Raw genomic sequence first — 19,818 nt, forward strand, 5'->3', positions numbered from 1 at the left:
TAGTTTTTCATTATCATTAAAAGAGTGAAAACCGTAGTTTGAGTTTTAACTTAAACAACTACCACATCTTGTTAAATTTAGTCTATTTAGTTAGTATTCCATAAATCTCTACATGACATTTTATTTTACCCTAATAATAATATCCTTACTATGTTTTTGTCAACAAGATGCATTGCTGAAAACTTCAGGTAACCAACTGGAGCAAATGCATCATTAGAATGGATCACAGTTTCCTTTTGGTCTCTGGAGATATATCAAGAAAATATATTATGAAACAAACAAAGTTATATTAAAACTTAGTAAATTTTCTAATGTAATCTTCTTGAAAGATTGCTACAGAAGATTTTAAAGAAATCAACAAACAAACTGAATAATCAAAACTTTCTGCAAATGAAGGACTTCTTCAACCATAATAAACCTGAGCAATTAGTTGCATTTGATAACTGATTAATGGATGGACCCACTGATAAATTGCATTAGATCAGTAAAGCATTCCTCAGCCTATGGTTCAAATTTCCTTCCCCATGTACAAGCAAGCAAAAAACGTTGCCTATCCTCTAGTAGTCAGTAGTTCAAAATGAGTTACAATGGCAGACAGCCTTATTAGATTTCCCATAACAAAGACAGGGCAAGCAAGTTTGGTAAAAATGGAAACAGCAACTGTGGCTGAAATTCTGAAGCTACCTTCCAGATAACAAGACTAAGCTGGCACAAATAGGAGCAAGTAAAAAAAAAACAAAACAATTATAATGCAAAAAACTAGCATTGATACTGTCAGTATGCAGAACACTAACAGCCCATTATGCTACTTTGCCCTTAACTACAAAAACTTGTGACAGTAATATTTTGGTTACTTAGATAGGTAGAATAATCAAAACCCTAATTATGATTAAATGATTATTTTCATAACAATCAATTCAACTGTAACTGAGATTAACAAACTGTTAGAACAGTCAAACACAAAAATAAATGTAAACATTAACTTGAATTAGTTGATTATTTCATTACAACCTATTGATAGTTAATTTTAAATAAATGATTACCAAAATAATCAAAAACAGTAATAATCAGAAATTCTAATGTTGACTATTTGTTGATGACATTAACTGATATAATTATAATTTTCTTTAATCAGTTACTTTACATTTACATGACACTGATCAATGTAATCACTACTCATAGATAAATTATGTTGATTAAATTTCCCCAATCTAAACCACAACACTATAATAATAATTCTGCATTTATCACCAACAAATTACCTCTACTATAAGAACAAATTACATCTTTCACTTAGACCAATATGAAATGGTCTGATGTTCAGGAAAAGCATTTGTACACTACATAAATTATTAATGTCAAAAGTTCTCATATAATTCATCTTCTGCAAGCAGGTAAAATTGCATTAAAAAGTATTAGTTTTTCTATAACATAGTGAAAACTGGAGAAGTCATGAAAAGTTAAAAATCACTTAAACTCTACAATAAAACAGTTTATTACCTGTGTTTTGGGTTTACCCCTCTTTTAAACATATACTGTTTTGTCCAATTTCTATATCTCTCAAAGCACCATGTCAGATGTAAAGTTCATCTGTCAATTACAGGCTGTTATATATAATACTTAATAGTAACAATATATGTATACTGTGTTATTGTTTGGCTTAGGATTCTTCTACAGTAAATGTTTGTGACTTACTGGTGGTTAATTCAACAATAAATGAACAGCACACATTCCACTTACTTTCAAAATAATATATAAATATTCAGAACTACTTTAACTATTTACAACAAATTCTTTACACCACAGAGATCATATGGATATCATAAACACTATATGGTTCTCTTCTTCATGTCAAAAGTCCACTTAGTTCAGTTACTTTAGAATTTCAGCTAACAAGCTGAATTACCTTTCTCTATTTCTAACTCAGTAGTATCCTGTGTATTGTTCACTTAGAATTGAAGAGCAAGTTACTGCAGTTGTATATGCTGCTCTTCCATCTCCAAACTATTCTCTGTTCCTTTCTCTGTTGTTAATATTAATTGTTAGGCCTCCAATAACAGTTAGGGCTTTCCCTCCAATTACAGTTAACTTTACATTTATTTTCACTTTGGCTGAGCTACTTCTCTTAACTTTAATTTCTCATTTGCTCTTTGTTTTTTCCCATTTATCTCACATTATTTATACGTTTATTACATAATCTTCTGTTTACTACAATATCAACAAGTTACAAACACAACTTCAATAATCAGCTGCTTTTAACTCTCTTACAATAATAAAATAAAATATTCATTCCCAAAACAAATTAATAAAAAATATCTACACTACAGTCTTTTATATCATGACACACCAATGATAAACTTACAAATATAATATAGCATACCACATAAAACAGAACTAGAAGGTCTGATAATGTTCTTATAAGAATAAAATATTGCAATTTCTCTAATACTGGATGAGAAAGTGTAATTTTTGCTTTTAAAGAAATTTCCATGCTTAGTAATAAAAATGAGTATTTTCAATATCTAATCAGAACAACTTGTCTGACATGAACCTATTTTATCAGTAACCTACAAACTACAAAACAGCTACCTTGACCATAAAATAACTTGAGCAAGCACTGATATACACACACACACACACACACACAATCAAAAATAATAAAACTTACATCACAATTTTCTTTTTGAATAAAGGACAGTCTAAAGTGAAGGTCTCATATTCACCACCTTCTCCACACACATTCAGTCCAAACTTTTCTTTCTAAGGGAAGTAAATGATGAATACCTAGTACTTTTGAATTTCTGGGACAAAATTTAAAAAAATACATATAAATAATATACAAGATAATACTCTTGTTTCACAACCAGTATAAAAGTGTTAACCTTTTGGCAAGACCAATGGTTTTGTTATAATGAAAAATTTTTTTTTGTGATTCACAAGGAGTACATTTTCTATCTGTAGTAGGAAACAAACATACCAAAGCATACATTAGACCTCTATGTCTTTTCTTCACTGAAAGTCCATGTTTACTAAAAATAAAATAAAATTTATAAATAAATTTCTATATTAATATAGCATTATTCTAAACTTATCAGTTATTTTAAGTGTATGAAGTTTTTCACATAAAGCATGGTTGAGAAAGCCATTATATTGATTTCCATTCTAACTGTACATATTCCTTTATCATTCTATCAGTGCCACACTTATTCTGTCCATGGTAGGATGATAGAAATGCTATACATTCTGTAAGAAAGAAGACAGGTGTCCTTAATAATAAGTCAAACGGAATATCAAGATCACAGCCATCCCTAGGTGTGAATGAGTAGGAAGCAATCAGTGTTTTGATGTCATCCAGATGAGAATGTAAACCTCAACAGTTCCATTGTATCAAGGTGGCCATTTTTATTTACATGTAGGCAAATTGGGTGGAGAACCCTTCTGTTTACAATCACATCTTTTTTTTTTACTGTCTTTATTCGAGGGAGGTATATCGACCTCCATGAATCCTACCCTTGGTCATTTGGGCAGGTCTTTGCTGTTGGAAGAGGATTCCAGTGACTGAGGACATGAACGAATGATCATTTTGCATCTTGAGGTGGGAGAAGATGTATCCAAGGAAATGCCTGTACATGGAATCAAAGGAAGTGGATCTTGGGATTTGCTGGAATGTATGTAAGAGACAGAGATGGGTGTTGAAGTTGATTCATTAACTTCTTTAACCATGGAGGTCAAAAGACTGTCATATGGTTTAAGAACAATTCTTTTGGAAGCACATGTGCACTTTCACTGTAGTAGTGGAATGAAGTGCAGCAACATACATCCAAGATGAAGCGATGGACAACAACTTTCAAGTCTGAGGATAAGTAATGTTATGAATTGTTTTCAAATGCTACACATCTTTTTCTTCCAACTATTTAGGGCAGGAATGAAGGTAGGACAGGTGAGAGCCATTGCAATTAATGCAATGAGGGTCCGTTTCACACTCGTAGTCATAATGGACCTTGCCTCTACAACAAGCATACGTCAAGGAACCACAACATGACATCTTTGAGTGACAAAACCGTTGACACTGGAAACCTCAGAGGGGGTTTGGAATGTATGGCCATACCTGGCCTTGATGGTAGCAGGTGAACGTGGTGATGTAAATGTCAGAATGAGAACATTGGTCTGCATAATAATTCCATCTTTGCTATTAGAGATAGACTTCACTGCAGAAATCCTCGGGTGGAGAAACCAGCGAGAACCTAGAACTCAGGGATGTTCTTCAAATCCCTCTCAACAACTCCTCATGATGAATTCAAAGTTGTATGAGGTGTAACCTCAATTGGTATATCCCCAATCATCTTTGAATGCAAGAGTAGTTCACTGTGTTGAGATTGGATGTTTCCACTAATGTCACCAGATCGAAGCTTCTTTACTGACATTGGAGAGCCAGCAAGTCCCTCTAGTTCCTTCTGAATGAAAAAGGGAGACATTTGCCCTAAAGATTTGTCTGAAAGAGAATGCAGGATAAGAAAATGAGGTACAACAGGTGTTACAGATGTCGAAGATAGCTGCTCAGAATCTTCAAGATGTGGTTGTTTACCATGGAGCCCTACGAGGGAATGCACTACAATGCCAAACAAGGACACTGCAGCAACACCAGGGTTTTGTGAGCACTATACGCAAACACCAGCATCAGATACAATGTCCACAACACCTGTTGAGAACATCCAACATTTGTACTTGGTTGACCCTAGCCCAAGTGGACCAGCTGACTGACCCAATGGGGGCTACACCCCAAAGCTGCCTGTCTACAGGAATTAGGCCAAAGTGGTGTGTTAGGGTTTGACCCCTCAACCAGCAGGATCCTCTCCTCCCCTTAACGAGTCACCATGCGCAGCAAACATGTGGGTGGATGTTTAGATCCAAGAGAGGTAAACTGAAAGAACAGAACCTTTCCTGGGAAGCCCATCACCACGTACAGGAATCCACATTAAGGGGAAGAGAATCGGGAAAAAGAGCCACTGGAACCTAGTTTACCCACAATAGCCATTCATGCTTTCCTCCTAAGGTTCTACCTCATTGCAAGGAAAGCACAAACAACTAAGAATTTTTTTGCAGTAATGTGGTATCTGACATATCTGAAAATGAGTGAGGTAGTTTGTATAGGACACTCAGAACTTTTCCAGCCAGGATAACACAACCAAAGCACTGCACAAAACCACCCATGAATACTGAGGAGAGATTGATGGTGAAGTAAGTAACAAAATGAGATTTCAGTGAACCACAGTAAAACTGGGCCTCTGTGAACCAAAAAGTAAAGTGTTGAAGCAACTGTGGATCTTCAAGTAGTCTTGGTTTACACAGAGCTGATGGATAAGTTGCTAAAAACAATCATTGTTTTGCCACTCTCAGACAAGGATTAACTACTTACAAATAATCAAAAACCCAAAAAATATTTGTACATGTGTTTATGACATCCAGAACACTTCAATGAGGTGATAGCTAAGACATTGCGAGTTAAAGGTTCTAGCTACAGCTATGATGTTCAACTAAAATTGCAATGCTACTGTAGCTCCAGAAAACTAATGCTGCACAAATTAGGCCTAGCCACCTATTTTTCAGGGCTAAGTTGTTCACAATCAATGTTTCCTCTTATTTTATCAATTCCTGTATAGAATTAATTGTTTTATGTGTACCAGTATTAAGGCAATGTGCAGGTGTGAGCTACCTTCTTTTTTCTTTTTTTTTTTTTTTTATGGGAGGATGTTTTTTAGACCACTGACCCTCTTGGATTACTAGGAAACTTTGCAATGCTACTAGTTTCTTATCTGGGATATAGACCTCATAAATACTGAGAATGTGCACAGGTGGAATAATGAAGGATGCAGCACTTAACTAATCATTGCAAAACCACACAGTATGGAGGAAACATTTGTCATGGCAACTGTCAGAGCACAATGGCAAATGATGGATTTCACAGTACACAGAACATCTTGAGCAAAATTAGGACTCAGGCCAGCCAACATGCTAATTTTGTTCTGATTATTGAAAGTAAACTAGATCTGAATATAGAGGTTACACTGTCTATATCAAGGAGGTATTTAATGAATGAAGTTAGTCATTGCCAACCATAGTTCTTGTATCAATATCATTGTACTGTAGAATGTATTACCTGTGCAATAGGTAGGTAGTGAATTTTCATGAAAGGTAAGGGTATCAAAGAGGTTCATACTGTGATTGAGAGAAACACAATTTTAGTTGTTTTTCAGTAAACATAGTACAATACTGTGTAACATTTAAGAGAGAGTGAAATAATAAATAGTATATGATATTCAAAGACAATAGCTTATATACAGTAAGAAATAAAATTTGGTTTATCCAATTTTTAAATTTATTTATGATGAATTATTTTCAGATGAAAGAGAATAAGAGACACTAAAATGTACTAGTTCCAACAAAAGAGCTCAAAGCTTGTGACATGCATAAAGAAGGCAGCACTGAATAGCTAAGCTAGTAAGCAAAACTAAGTACCATATTGGAATAAAATATTTAGCAAACATATGGTCTTCTAAGACTTTTCTTAACACTGTTGCAGTATAAGGTGCATGGAAACATAAGCTGTAAGTGTACTTTGAGGAAGTCACGCCTGCATGGTGAAACTTTGATAAGTGTACCTGGCTAGTATTAAACTTGTGTATCTGATAGATGCAAGAAAGACAAAAATATTGATTAATTCTAAGAGTTACAACTACATTCCTCTCCTGCTCAAACAAGGTACTATTTCCAGAACAACCAGATGATAGTAAAAGAAATGACTCCAGGTAAAGGGTTAGCTGTATTTACACTGTCATAAGAAAAGCAACAAGGAGTAGCAAAATCACAGGTATTGTTCAAATAGATAATCAATGAAGTCTAAGAACAAGATGTTCAAAGGCATTAGGAAGACATCTTCTTTGGACAAATTGGGCACAAGCACATACACAGCCCATAGCAATGTTACCTGACTAATATAATTTGTTAACTAATCTGTCTATAAAGGTAGTTTACACAGAAGAGTAATGGCTTTACATGAGTAATTATAATCCCCTTTAAGCCCACTGTCCTTCTAACCAATCAAAAATCACTTATGTTTTAAAACCAGTTAAACTTGAATTTTTGACCTGAGGGTATTTTGTTCTCTGACTACTTTGTAGTATTTTTCTCATTTTTGTGTGGCAAAACTAAAAATTCTATTAGAGCTACTACAGAAGTTTTCAGAACACATTCAAGTACCAAAAAATTTAGGATCTTTATGCATGAGCAAAGATGACTTTGAGATGGCACAGAAGCATATTCTGGTTAAGAATCTGACAGACTAGAAAATAAAGTATTGCACTGACAAAAACATTATTGGAAGTAGCTCTGTTAGTGCAGTTTAGCAATTTTCTCCTTCAAATGGTACATTTAGGTAAAATAGATAGGTCTAATGAATAATGAGATTGAGCAAGATAAAATTAGAGTAACATGGATTCACTCTGAACACCCAAGTTTATATGGATGAAAGAAAGGTGCTTCCCACAAGACTTACTCTTAGAATTACATGTAGTCAAGTCACAACCATAATACCCAAGGAATGCTAAAATCTAGATGACAGGGCATCACTTATATTTGAAGAATGAAGACAAACTGTTTCAATGTAATAAATGATGTTTTCAAGATGAATTTTAATTTGTAGAAACAAATACAGCCCAAATGGTACAATAAAACTTCATTCACACACAAATACAGTTGAACCTGAAATAATACTATTTCTTTAAGTAATTATTCTGTATCAATAAATAAACTGGGCATTACTTTTACACTATATGAAGACAAATTATGTAATGGCTAATACAAGATTATAAATGATACCTACATTTACACACATTTACACTCAATTAGAAAACAAAGAAAAGATGCTTCTCTATCTTTAACCAATCAAAAATAACTACTCCATATCTTGAATGAAATGAATCACAAGAAAAGTTAGTGAAAGATGTTTTGATGCTGTAAGAAACATGATCAGAATGGTGCAACTCATTTTATGTACTCTTCAAAAAAAAAAATGCAAAAGGGATATTTTTTTATTTTAAAGAGAAATATATGTAATAACGTTAAAAGCTCAGTGTATGTGATGTTACACGTGTTAAGGCACTGATTGTCAGACCAAAATGACAATAAAAGTTGAGCACTTTGAAAACGGAGGAAAACATCAGATTTTCGCCAAAACGCATTCGTGTCCAATAAATTTGTTTGAGAATTTGCATGTTCTACAAGTGCAACATGTGCAAAATCCCTATAAAAGTGACGGGTTCTCGGTTTCTGTAGCTCAGTGTTAAGCCACCGACATGCAATACAGTTACGCCAAGACCGACTGAAGCACAACGCCATTGGTTGCTTGGAAGCAGGCGAATCTCGATCAGATGTTGCCAGACCTGTGAATGTCCACCCAAGCACCATCACAAGGCTATGGAATCATCACCAATAACATGGATCAACTTGTGACCATCCACGATCTGGCAGACCTTGTGTGACCACGCCCGCACAAGATCGCTGCATCCGGTTACGTCACCTTCGGGATAAGACCACCACTGCGACGTCTGCTGCCTCAACCATACCAGGGCTGCATAGGATTTCTGATCAGACTGTATGCAACCGTCGACAAGATTCTTAGGCCCCATGTGCAACCCATCATGGTGAACATCAATGACATTTTTCAACATGACAACGCCCGTCCTCACACAGCCCGACTCACCACTGTCTTCTTGAGACACCACAACATAAACGTTCTTCCCTGGCCCTCCAGATCACCAGATTTAAACCCCATCGAACATCTTTGGGACGAGTTGGACCAACGTCTGCGACAGCGACAACCTCAACCACGGACTCTACCTCAGCTTGCAGCAGCTTTGCAGGCTGAATGGACAGCCATTCCACAGGATGTGATTGGTCATTTCATCGCTTCCATGGGCAGGAGATGCCAAGCAGTTATTGATGCTCACGGGGACATACTCATTATTGATGTTGAGTGACGTTAAACTTCAACTAGTGAGGATGGACTTCGCCTTTGCAGACTTTGGATGTTCAGCAGTGAATGTGCAAAGTTTCACACATGTCATACAGAACTACCCGGAATAAACTTGTTAACAATTTGTCTCAAATTTTGCCTTTCTTTTTTTGAAGAGTATATAATACTGTGCAAAAGCTCCAAATGCACATCAGGCTAACAGTGAAAGAGGTTTTAACAGTACGTATATCTTAATATAAAATTATGAACCTTCTACTTATTATTATCAGTGAAACAGTTTACATAATACACTGCAGACTTCTATATATTATCTCTGATTAATTCACCAAAGATGAAAATAAACTTTCCAATAAACAATGCATTAAGATCACACACTAAAGTGGTTATAAAAACATTCTGACAAAGAGGAGATAACTATACAATACCACTTCATCACTTACTATAGTAAACTGAATTTTCCAAGATTGGCACTCTTACTCTTTTTATGTAGGTATGTTTTTCTCACTTCAGGTTTGAACTAAGTTGCAATCAAAATTTAATTACAGTACTTTATATATTATGATGGTATCAAAATATATTGCTAATAATAAATATTTTAATATTACGTAAGGTTAAATTTCATAATTTTTATAACGTAATAATATTTTTAAAAAATCCCTTATTCCTCTTGTGTGAGAATTGTAACATTTGCTCTCTGGCTATCAATTTTTATATAATTTACCTATCACCTCTCCAAGAAGTGCAAAATTTAATGCAATTTTCTCATTATAATATTATCATCACTCAGGTTATGAATAATTTTTTTATACACTTCAATTTTACCTGGTTACAAACCATAAACTACAAAAGCAGGCCCCTACTGCCACATTTTTTCCCCTAAATTTCATCCAATTCTCTCTGCTGTTTCTCTCTTTCACTATGAGTTTGGTCCCAAGGACTGAACTAGTAACCATTCTGTGTTTGTTATAGTTTTCATCTTATAACTTTTAATACATTAAGTGTATCTTCAAAATTTTGCTTATTATAAATATTTACGAAACTTTTGTACTTTAGAGCATAAAACATAACACATCAGTCACGAGAACAGATTGCCCCAAAACTAATAAAATTTACTGGCACTGTATGTAAACAAAAATACATTGAACAAATTCCATTAAGCAAGATAAGTAGCTCAATAATGAGTATAGAACAAAATACACTGTAATAAAACTGAAGAATCTAATTTTTATTAAGGTAAATAATGCTCCAAAGAACAAAGACTAGTAACATGGAAAAAGCACACAATCTCTCCTAACTCTCAAAATTTCTATGGCTTTCTAAGTATGCAACAAGAGCTGATACAAATTCATCCAAGCTCTTCATGAACCTTCCCATGGGAATGAAGCTTATACTCCGAGTGAAACTGATGCTTTTCTGTTCTAAACATAACAATATGCACATCATTTGATACAGGAAACCCTTGACTTTCTACTGATTATAGGTAATGTATAATTAAATGTAAAAAAAGAATTATTAACAAAGCCTCACAGGCAAGATGTGACAGATAGGTGAGCCAAGAAGGGTGTGATTTTCTATTTATATGTCTGTAACCAAATAATGACAATATTACATGGAGCAACTTACATTTAATTTCATACACTTTGAATGAATGTAGGATAAAACAGAGAAAAAAGATGACTAGAGAAAATGTGTTACTGTGTAACAGGGGAAGTTCAGGATTTTTAAAAATATTTCATCATAAAATTATGAGCTTAAAAACTTACATTAAATATGGATTATTAGCTAAGTGTTTGTCATTTTAATTTGTATAAAATAACCAAAAGTACTTTAATAAAACTTTGAAACTAAAGCAAACCTTTTATCATATATAGCAAAAGATATCTGGGTGAAAGGGTTTATGAAGGCTGCCTCTTAATTTGCAAATATTAACAGATATAATCACACACTAATATAAACAAACAGAAAAAATATTATATATACTCACCATATGGATCATATGTGGATAAATTTCTCTAAGTGTTTTACCCAAATGAGCTGTAGGATGTAATCCTTAAATGTAAACATGCATTTTAATTACAATATGAAGTAAAAGGAACTATGAAAAAGATGAAATTTTTAACAGTAGAAAAAAATTCAAGTATGTTAATAATACAACTCTTTCACTAAACTCTCCCTATCAACCAAACTTCATTCTAACTTATTATCAAAATTTTACATCTGCAGGACATAACCTGACATTTATTACACTACAACAATCAACATTCCATTATACATTTAATGAGTGTAATACTTTACTGTTCCACACATAATTATACATATTAATTAAAATATTTCATAACAATTCAACTATTACTAACTAATCCTTTTCTTCATAAATTATGAAGGTGCCCTCTCACTGATACTTTGAATTTACGCTGAAATACAATGTATCCTCACTGCTATGTAAGAAGGTTAAATGTAATAATTCCCCAATGTTGTGCAAGTTGTACTTCTTCAGATACTCACTCACTATTATACATTTTATCAGATTTGTATGATAGTCTCTATCCCTACTTTTATTTGTCCATTATTTTTAATTGCAACTTTTGTTTTTGATTTAGTTACATGAAATTTAGGGATATACTTGTATTTATAAAAAATGAAGTTTAACCCCAACAACTAATTGTATAATAATTAAATCATTCATGTCCAATTTATTAAAACTATCATTCATAAACAACTTAGTACTTTACACACAAGAATAATGAAAATCTGTCATCATTTTTGACACTTGTATAAAATATGAGTGCAATCTGAATTATATTTAAGATTTCCAACAATACTATTTTTTATAAAACATTTTTAATTCAATTATAAGTTATTAATAATTTCTGTTTTCAATAATGAAATATTATCTTACCCAAAGCAGCTACTTTAATTAGAATGGCTTCAACTTGACAATCAATCATTTCTTGTAATAATTCTTCCTGATCTCGTTGCCACAGATATGCCAACATTGTCAATCCTAACCTGTTACATCTGTAGAAAATATTATTTTCAAAAAGAATGTGAAAATTACTACAATTTCATTGTTAATAATAAATTACTTATTCTACAACATTGAAATGTTTGATAGTAGAAATACCAATGAGGGTCCACATGGAATTTATTTTATTACAGGGCCCCTAATAACATCTGAATTACATAAGTTTGTTTTTTAATAAAAGTATCATCAATTCTGCAATAAATCTCATTAATCACTATTCAAATACTCTGGTTATTTTATTTTCAAATATGGTTGAATGTATCCACTTTTTATTTCATTCAGTTTCGTATACTAAATGATACAGTTCATGAATCATACCACTCATGAATAATATAAAAAAAATTAGTAGTTTGAGAATTAATGAAGCAAAACCTGCTGCTTTTAAACTTACACGTTCAAGGCACGAACCCTCTGGTAGTTAGACATGATGGCTCCAACTGAAACTCCCTCAATTGGTACTTCTTTCTAATAGTAGTAGATAAAGATAATTTTGTTTTATTACAGTTCAACTTAAAGTTTACAATGCCAAGAATCTTCTAAAAAATTTCATGTCCTAAGAATGAGCCATAAGGATAAAATGTAAACTGTACCTTTGCAACTTAAGAAGTTCAAAAAAGTTTCATTGTATGATTTTCAGAAACAATTAAAAATATTTACCTTTGTTGCAGATTTTAACTATAGGTTTCTATGTCCTCCTACATTCTTTTAAAACTTTCCCATGAAGATTTTATTTTATAAACCTAAATTTTAATTCTGTTTTCATTTCAAAAACATTGCATGCAATTTCATTATGTTTATATTTAATGGCACTGAATATAAATAAAATTATTACCATACCAAAATTATAAACAAATCTATTTCTGGCCTCCCTCTTTAGATATTTTTTACATGTAAAAATGAGACTGAATTGCTCTATCAAAACAGAAAATGTAAAACATACATGTACTGAACCTACTAAGATTTATTGAGAGAAATTCTGAAATTCTTTTAAGCAGGATTAGAGTAAATTAACCTATGAGATCTTGGACATTATCAAGTACATCACTTGAAAGGGTTTGACCTCTAAGTCCAAAACTGTAATTAAATCTCAAACCAGTCAAGAAATGATAAAGCTACAAGCAAAAAGCTTGTACTTGAAAAACTCAAAGCCATTCTATGAGTAGCTATGCTGTGGCTAAAACTACATATTAAATAAGGTTTATTAAATTTTCAGTATTTGTATCAACTGCTTATGTGAGGTCTGTTTAAATAGTTGAATCACAAAATTAGAAAAGTAAACACATATCAGGAATAATAATAAGTATTAATTTAAAATTTGTTATCCAGATGTGCTTTTTTGGTTGAATTTATTTGCTTTTTAATTGTAAACTTTTGAAATGGTTTACCAAATGAGGAAATGAATACTTGACATGCAAATTAATTTGAAATGTACAGATGTGTTCATGAATGAGAAAAAATTTTATTTTGGTTTGCTGTAATTGTTCTAAAAGGAGAATACTGACATCCAACAACTTTCTCACATCTTGTACATTATAATATTTGTAGACAAAGTTTATCCGTATATGCATTAAAGAAGTAATTGTTCAGAATCTTAAAAATTTTAGGCTGAACAAATGTTTGAAAGTTTTTCACTTTAAGGATGTTTTCATAATTTTGTACACATTTATATGCATCTACACAACAACTATGCTCACAAAAGCTTGTTCTATTTTATAAAGGGTTTATAGAGACTATAAAAGGAAGTTACAGGTCTTTCAAGGACTTTAAAAAACTCAAATTTCTAGATTGAAATCCTGTGGCAGAATATTAATCTTGCTTTTTCCAAGCATTTGTTTTAATCAGATATGACCATTAACAAAAATAAACAAAACTGATTCCATTAATCCAACTTTTGCTTTGTTTACTTGTTTAATGTTTTTAAATTAAGCCAATTATTTCATATAGAAATTTCACTGAAATTAATGTTATATATATTTTCCAGATTCATGACTTTAAAATAGTCATTTTTATACAACATCTGGTGAAGTTTTTATAAGCTCATTTTACATGGCTTTCCAGGCAGGGCTCACACTGTCGCTCGCCATATTCGCCAAAGACTATTATTTTTGTTTTTTGGCAAAGAAAAATTGTAATTGGCAAATATACCTGTGAAACACTGTTTGTTTACAAAATTCTAGACTGGTTCACTACATCATTTTTAATGCAAGTATGTGGTAAGCAGATAAAAATCAATAACCCATCTGCATTCATGCAAGGTCATGGTCAGGATCGACAAACGTGTGAAAAATTGTTCAATCAACAGTGACCTAACGGCTTGACACGAATAACTCATTTATATGTGGTTGATTAGCGATGCAATAATTAAAGGATGACCACAAAGATTGTGATGGCTTTCATACGTGTAATTACATTATCCAATGGCACAAGTTTAGTTTGGTGATGTTTGAGTGATGATATACATTTTATTAAGCAGGGCTCTCACTAGAGAGACTTGGGAGAAGTGGTCTCCCAAAACAGACCAAACCTCACCTTTGTAAGCTCAAGGAAAAGTCATCTTATACAGATTATATTATAGAAGAAAAGAATGCTATTGACTGTAAACTTTTCCATAATTTTGTAAACTTAGAGGAAAACTTCTCCCTGGTTTGCAAGTCTAGAGGCACCCCTGTTTAGCAGCATGTAATAACAGTTACTTTAAATTTAGTGACTCATCTTCCCTTGTCATTATTGTAATGATTTGTGCGTGAAAAACATTGAACTTTGTAACTGTTGTTTTATAATAAATTTGATAAATGATAAATTCATTGAAATAAAATGTATGATAAGAACTTAGTTGTCATTTATTCTTTGATTGTCTTATCGTATGTGACTGGCTGGAGGGTTGGATACGGATCAAACCTATCTGGCTAAAATTGGCTACCAAAAAAAAAATCATTTGGCTAATAGCCTGGCTACAGAAAAATTTAGTCCAGGTTAAGCCCTGCCAGGATTTCATAAAATCTGGCTATAAACTCTGTTCATGGCATTTTATTATAGGTACATGTGTGTGAATCAATGTATAAGCCTTTTTGATGAGTTAATTAATAAACATGAGCCCACCTTGACTAATTGTAACAGTTCATGTAGATCCTCTACTTCATCTCCCTCGGTAGGGTCATAACAGTGTCGCTGGTCTAGTGCTGTTCCTTTAATTTCTTTACGAAATAAAGGTAGGCCCATAGCTTCAGCATAAAGGTCAATAGCTTGATGACCCACAGTTTGGTACATGTAACTGTCTAGCTCATCTGTTTACAAATGAACAGGAAAAATACGGAATACTGTAATTAATGAAACACATAACTGAGTAATACATAAAGAATTGTATGTTTTTCATATCTAAAACATTATCTTCACACCTATTACCTATAGGTCATTATTCCCATATAAAGAAAAATAAGATGCAATTATATAATGTTATGAAAATATTTGTGTACATTACATACTTTTCATAAATTAATCCAAAATAACCAACACTTTCATGAAACTAAGTTATGTGAAATGAATGTACTATGTAATATCACAACTATTTCTCTATAATTTCAAATTCTGATATAAAAGTTTATTAACTTTTACTTTCTGTACTTTAATTCATACTTCTCAAATATTTGTGAAAGTTAATACAAACATGATATTCAATATTTAATTTATGCAGTGTAATCCATTATTTAAAAAAATTGAATATAAATTCCTCACTTTAAGTTGGTTCATTAGAGATTAGCAAATTTATTATTTATCAGAAAAACAAAGATAACTTATAAAAGATTTCTTTCTCTGAAATTATTTTATCTTTTGCATCTTCTGCATTGCATTTCACTAAACACCAGTAATAACACAATTTTCAAGAAGAATAAAAAATGTACAACATAATCATAAACTATAAATAACATGACATCATACAATGGAACTGTAAATTTCATGTAGTTCAACTTTTATCCTTTATCATAACAGTAAGTAATAAGTCTGTATTTTTTAAAAATAATTTGAGTTTGTTTTCAAAATCAATATAAATAGTATGGTTGCATTTGACTATTCAGAACTTTTTGCAAGTTTCTTGATCAAATGATACAGATTTCTTTAGTTAGAAAACCCTTTGTCCAAGGAGTCTGGATTGCATATTGGCTTTTAAATTCAGAATCACCATACCAGTTTTTTGCTTAGTTAAACTATTCAATGCGATGAGTATGGTATATTATGACAAAATGTTATTGTTATAAGGAGAAAACTAGTCTTAATTTTAACTTTAGTTTTTCACTTGCAAAGTATTTCACACAAACAACACTTAACCCACATGTAATTTCCTCAAATAAAATGAAAATTACACTAAATACAATTTCAATGGGCTTTCTTGATTTATTTAGATCTCAATTACACATGTGAAGTTAATTTAAAACCACATTTACTTTACTTTGCAATAACTTAACTTTGGTTCATTTTAGAGACTGTTATAAACACCTTATGCTTTTTTCTTTACTGTGGTTTTAATTTTCATTTTTTGAGTTTCTTTGTTTCAACTTGTACAATTGTGTTATGAACTAAAAGCTCATAACTGTTTTACACTCAATACACTATTACAAATACCATTACTATATTTATTGTTTGATTTGCAAGTGGTTTTATTTAATAATGTTACAGCTACTGAGTTTTTTGTTTGTTCATGTAAGATGTTTTCATACAGACAGAATTTATCAATCTGACAACACCTGCAAATAAAAAAGGCTTAAATGTCATGTGTAAAAATGATAGAATAAGGAAAATTCACGTGAAGAGCACTAAAACTACTGCAAATATTCAGCAATATTTTGTAGTTAATTTAGCATACATTTTTAACAATAATTTCAATATTTACTTTTCACAATTTACAAAATGAACCTCCTGATGAGAACAATATTTTCCTGCAAGTTTTGAATTTTTTTAGGGTAATAGATTTCAGTTTTTAAAATAGTTAAAGGCTACCTTCAAATATATAAATAATGCATTTTTAACTGAAAAAGTACTTTATTAACCCTCTCTACATCTTCCATTGTCAGGGGTCAAAGGTCACATCATTAAATTGAAACTCACATTAATAACATTTCCTATTATGGCTAATCACTCATTCACTAGTTAACTTCACATTTTTTAACTTTTACTGACTGAAGTGCAATTTACTACATTTTTTCTTTCTTTAACTTGCACACTTCATAATTTCACCTATATTTATATGTTGCCCAACTGAGGCCTGAAATTGTCTACACACTACATGAGCAGCATTACAATGTAAAAATTTCAAGTTAATGATACAAAAAGCAAGGACTCATGCAATTTACCATTAACAATATTACAATTGAGCCATAAACATAATGTATAATTCCTACCAAGTTATACAAACAAACTTGTTATAACTGTCACCTTTAAAATAATCACTTTTGACTCTCTTGTTATAAAAAGTAAGTATATAATCATTAAATATTAATGCCTACACTAAAGTCTTGTATATCCAACATATTGAACTATGATTTTATAAATGTATGTATGTCAATTAAGTTTAGTATCAAATTATAGATTATAATTTGAAGTTTAGTATTATACATTAGTTTATTCAATTTAAAATGTAAATATTTAAAAAATATCCTAAATGTAAATTGCAGAGATGCCAACTATTTCAAATGACTGAGCGTAATGACTGTAAACAGAGCCTTAATCATTTGCGGCTACTAGGCCTGACCAACGTTTCTAAGCTGTTTATTATTATAACTATTATAACTATTTGCCAGAGACAAGACAATCTGGTGAACAAGGCTCTTTTTTTTTTTTATCCATCTCGTGAACGATCGCATTGGTGTTTCTATGCTGCTTAGAAAACAAGAAATATCCATCTATGTGAGCACTGATTGGCTGACAAGCACTTATGACGTAACTATGGATTCCCCCACATACCCAGTATGGAGAAGCACAGTACTCAACCTATTGGTAGACATCAGAGATACAAATATTTTTTTCATTATTTCAAGCACAAACATGATTATCGCAAGTAGCCATTTGGACTGTCTTTTATTTATTATCAAAATGTATTTGTATCTCACTAGAAATTTTCTTTTCACCTCTTTCAAGCCCTGGGGGAACAATTTATCACTTTATTGTATAGGTCTATATAATATATAAAAAATTTGGGAGTTGCAACAAATCATAATATTTGTCTGTATGAGCATATAGTCATAATATATACACCAAAATCATAATGGTTGGCATCTCTAAAATTGTGTGTCATGTGGTATGTTTGTGATATTCAGAGTTTCTTACACATTAGAAACTCAAATTACTAATACAGTCAAACTCGAATATAAAATAAAAACCTCTTAAATCTTCTACTTGCTGAGATATTGCTACACTTGCCAAATCAAACACAGTGGCTCTGCTCATTTCTCTCCATTTTGATTTATCCTACCTTGATCTTTTGGATACAAGTTGGCAAGGGCAACAATTTCATGGCCTGCAGCAACACATTGTAGCATACTATAACAGCTATCTTTTCCACCACTGCAATGGAACAATGAAGTTTTGAATACTTTAGTATAAATATATCAATGAATAAAAATTCACAAACATGAAATTACACAAATAAAAATAGGCTCACAAATTTAATTCTTAAATCTTTTCTTAAATGTAAAAATTCATTTATTTCATGGAAACTATTTTTACAACTGCAAGTTACTTACATGTTGTTTATTTCATAGAAATGCCACTTACGTTTGGCGAGTTTATTTATGGAAGGTTCGCTATTACTGTGAGAAATAATTTAGTTTTTGCACATAAGCTTAGATTTACAATAAATGATAGTTCAGAGGTATCAAATCATCACCCAAACAGTAATGAAAATGGAAAAAAATGGACTATAAACTTTGATTTTTGGAATGTGTAGTGCATTTCAGTTGGACAAACAAAAAACAGCTCATTTTACATTCTATGAATGTGTGAAAACTGGAAAAAAATAGAATAGCATAAAACAATACTTTAAGACAAAAAATTACCTGTTAATCCACCCAGGCTGTACCATCCACTCAACTACTAAAACAAACAAAAAACTCAAAGCCAACCCTTATCATCCAATACTCATCAAGACCTTAATTTTGTCTCTAAATTTATTACTTCTACCACCTGTGAAAGTAATTTTTTTCAAAGGCCAACTAACTGAAAATTACTCTTAACCTGCAAAAATGTATCTGTGCCTTCTCGCCCTATCATTCTCAACCATAAGTTCAAAAAGGATGATGTATCAACACTATCAGTTTCCTTAAAAATCTTATCTCCCTTCCCAATTCTCATTATTTCATGAGAAACTTTCATAAATATTAAAATGTCCTTATGTGACAGCCTTTACATCCCATGTATCATCCAAGTGGCCCTCCTCTGAGCCTTTTTCAAGATTTCAATGTCCTTCCCTAAGGTAAGAACTCCAAGGCTAAACATAATACTCCAAAAATGGTCTATCCAATGGCCTCTACAATAAAGTTGAAACTTCTTTAGACTTGTATTCAATTTTTGTAGATAAAACCTAGAATTAACATTATCCTTACCAAAAGTTATTACCTTGCACATGCTGCCATGTAGCTTGCTGTGTATGCCCAATGCCTTGAATAAGAATTCCATCCCTGCTCAAGTAAATATGATTTCACCAGCATATGACAAAACCATGATTAGACTATTTACACCAGTGAAAGAGTAACAGATTCTTCATGTACAGTAA

General features: G+C 32.0%; 1 protein-coding gene across 3 annotated transcripts in view; it reads right to left on the reverse strand.

The window, feature by feature from the left end:
- The window catches only part of LOC143222985 (diphthine--ammonia ligase-like), a 33,812-nt gene that overhangs the window by 2,670 nt on the left and 11,324 nt on the right, over positions 1-19,818 (reverse strand). Inside the window, exons 2-8 of one of the 3 annotated variants that reach the window (XM_076450300.1) lie at positions 18,520-18,611; positions 15,156-15,340; positions 12,448-12,521; positions 11,931-12,049; positions 11,016-11,080; positions 2,669-2,760; positions 150-243 (exon numbers count right to left, since the gene is read on the reverse strand). In XM_076450300.1, coding sequence (XP_076306415.1) covers positions 150-243; positions 2,669-2,760; positions 11,016-11,080; positions 11,931-12,049; positions 12,448-12,521; positions 15,156-15,340; positions 18,520-18,611 — 721 coding nt within the window. Of the gene's footprint in view, positions 1-149; positions 244-2,668; positions 2,761-11,015; positions 11,081-11,930; positions 12,050-12,447; positions 12,522-15,155; positions 15,341-18,427; positions 18,612-19,818 lie in introns of those variants that run through there. The other 2 variants (XM_076450301.1, XM_076450302.1) reach the window with 2 other exon arrangements.

The sequence above is a fragment of the Tachypleus tridentatus genome, chromosome 8 (genome assembly GCF_004210375.1).
Source record: "Tachypleus tridentatus isolate NWPU-2018 chromosome 8, ASM421037v1, whole genome shotgun sequence".
Taxonomy (NCBI): Eukaryota; Metazoa; Arthropoda; class Merostomata; order Xiphosura; family Limulidae; genus Tachypleus; species Tachypleus tridentatus.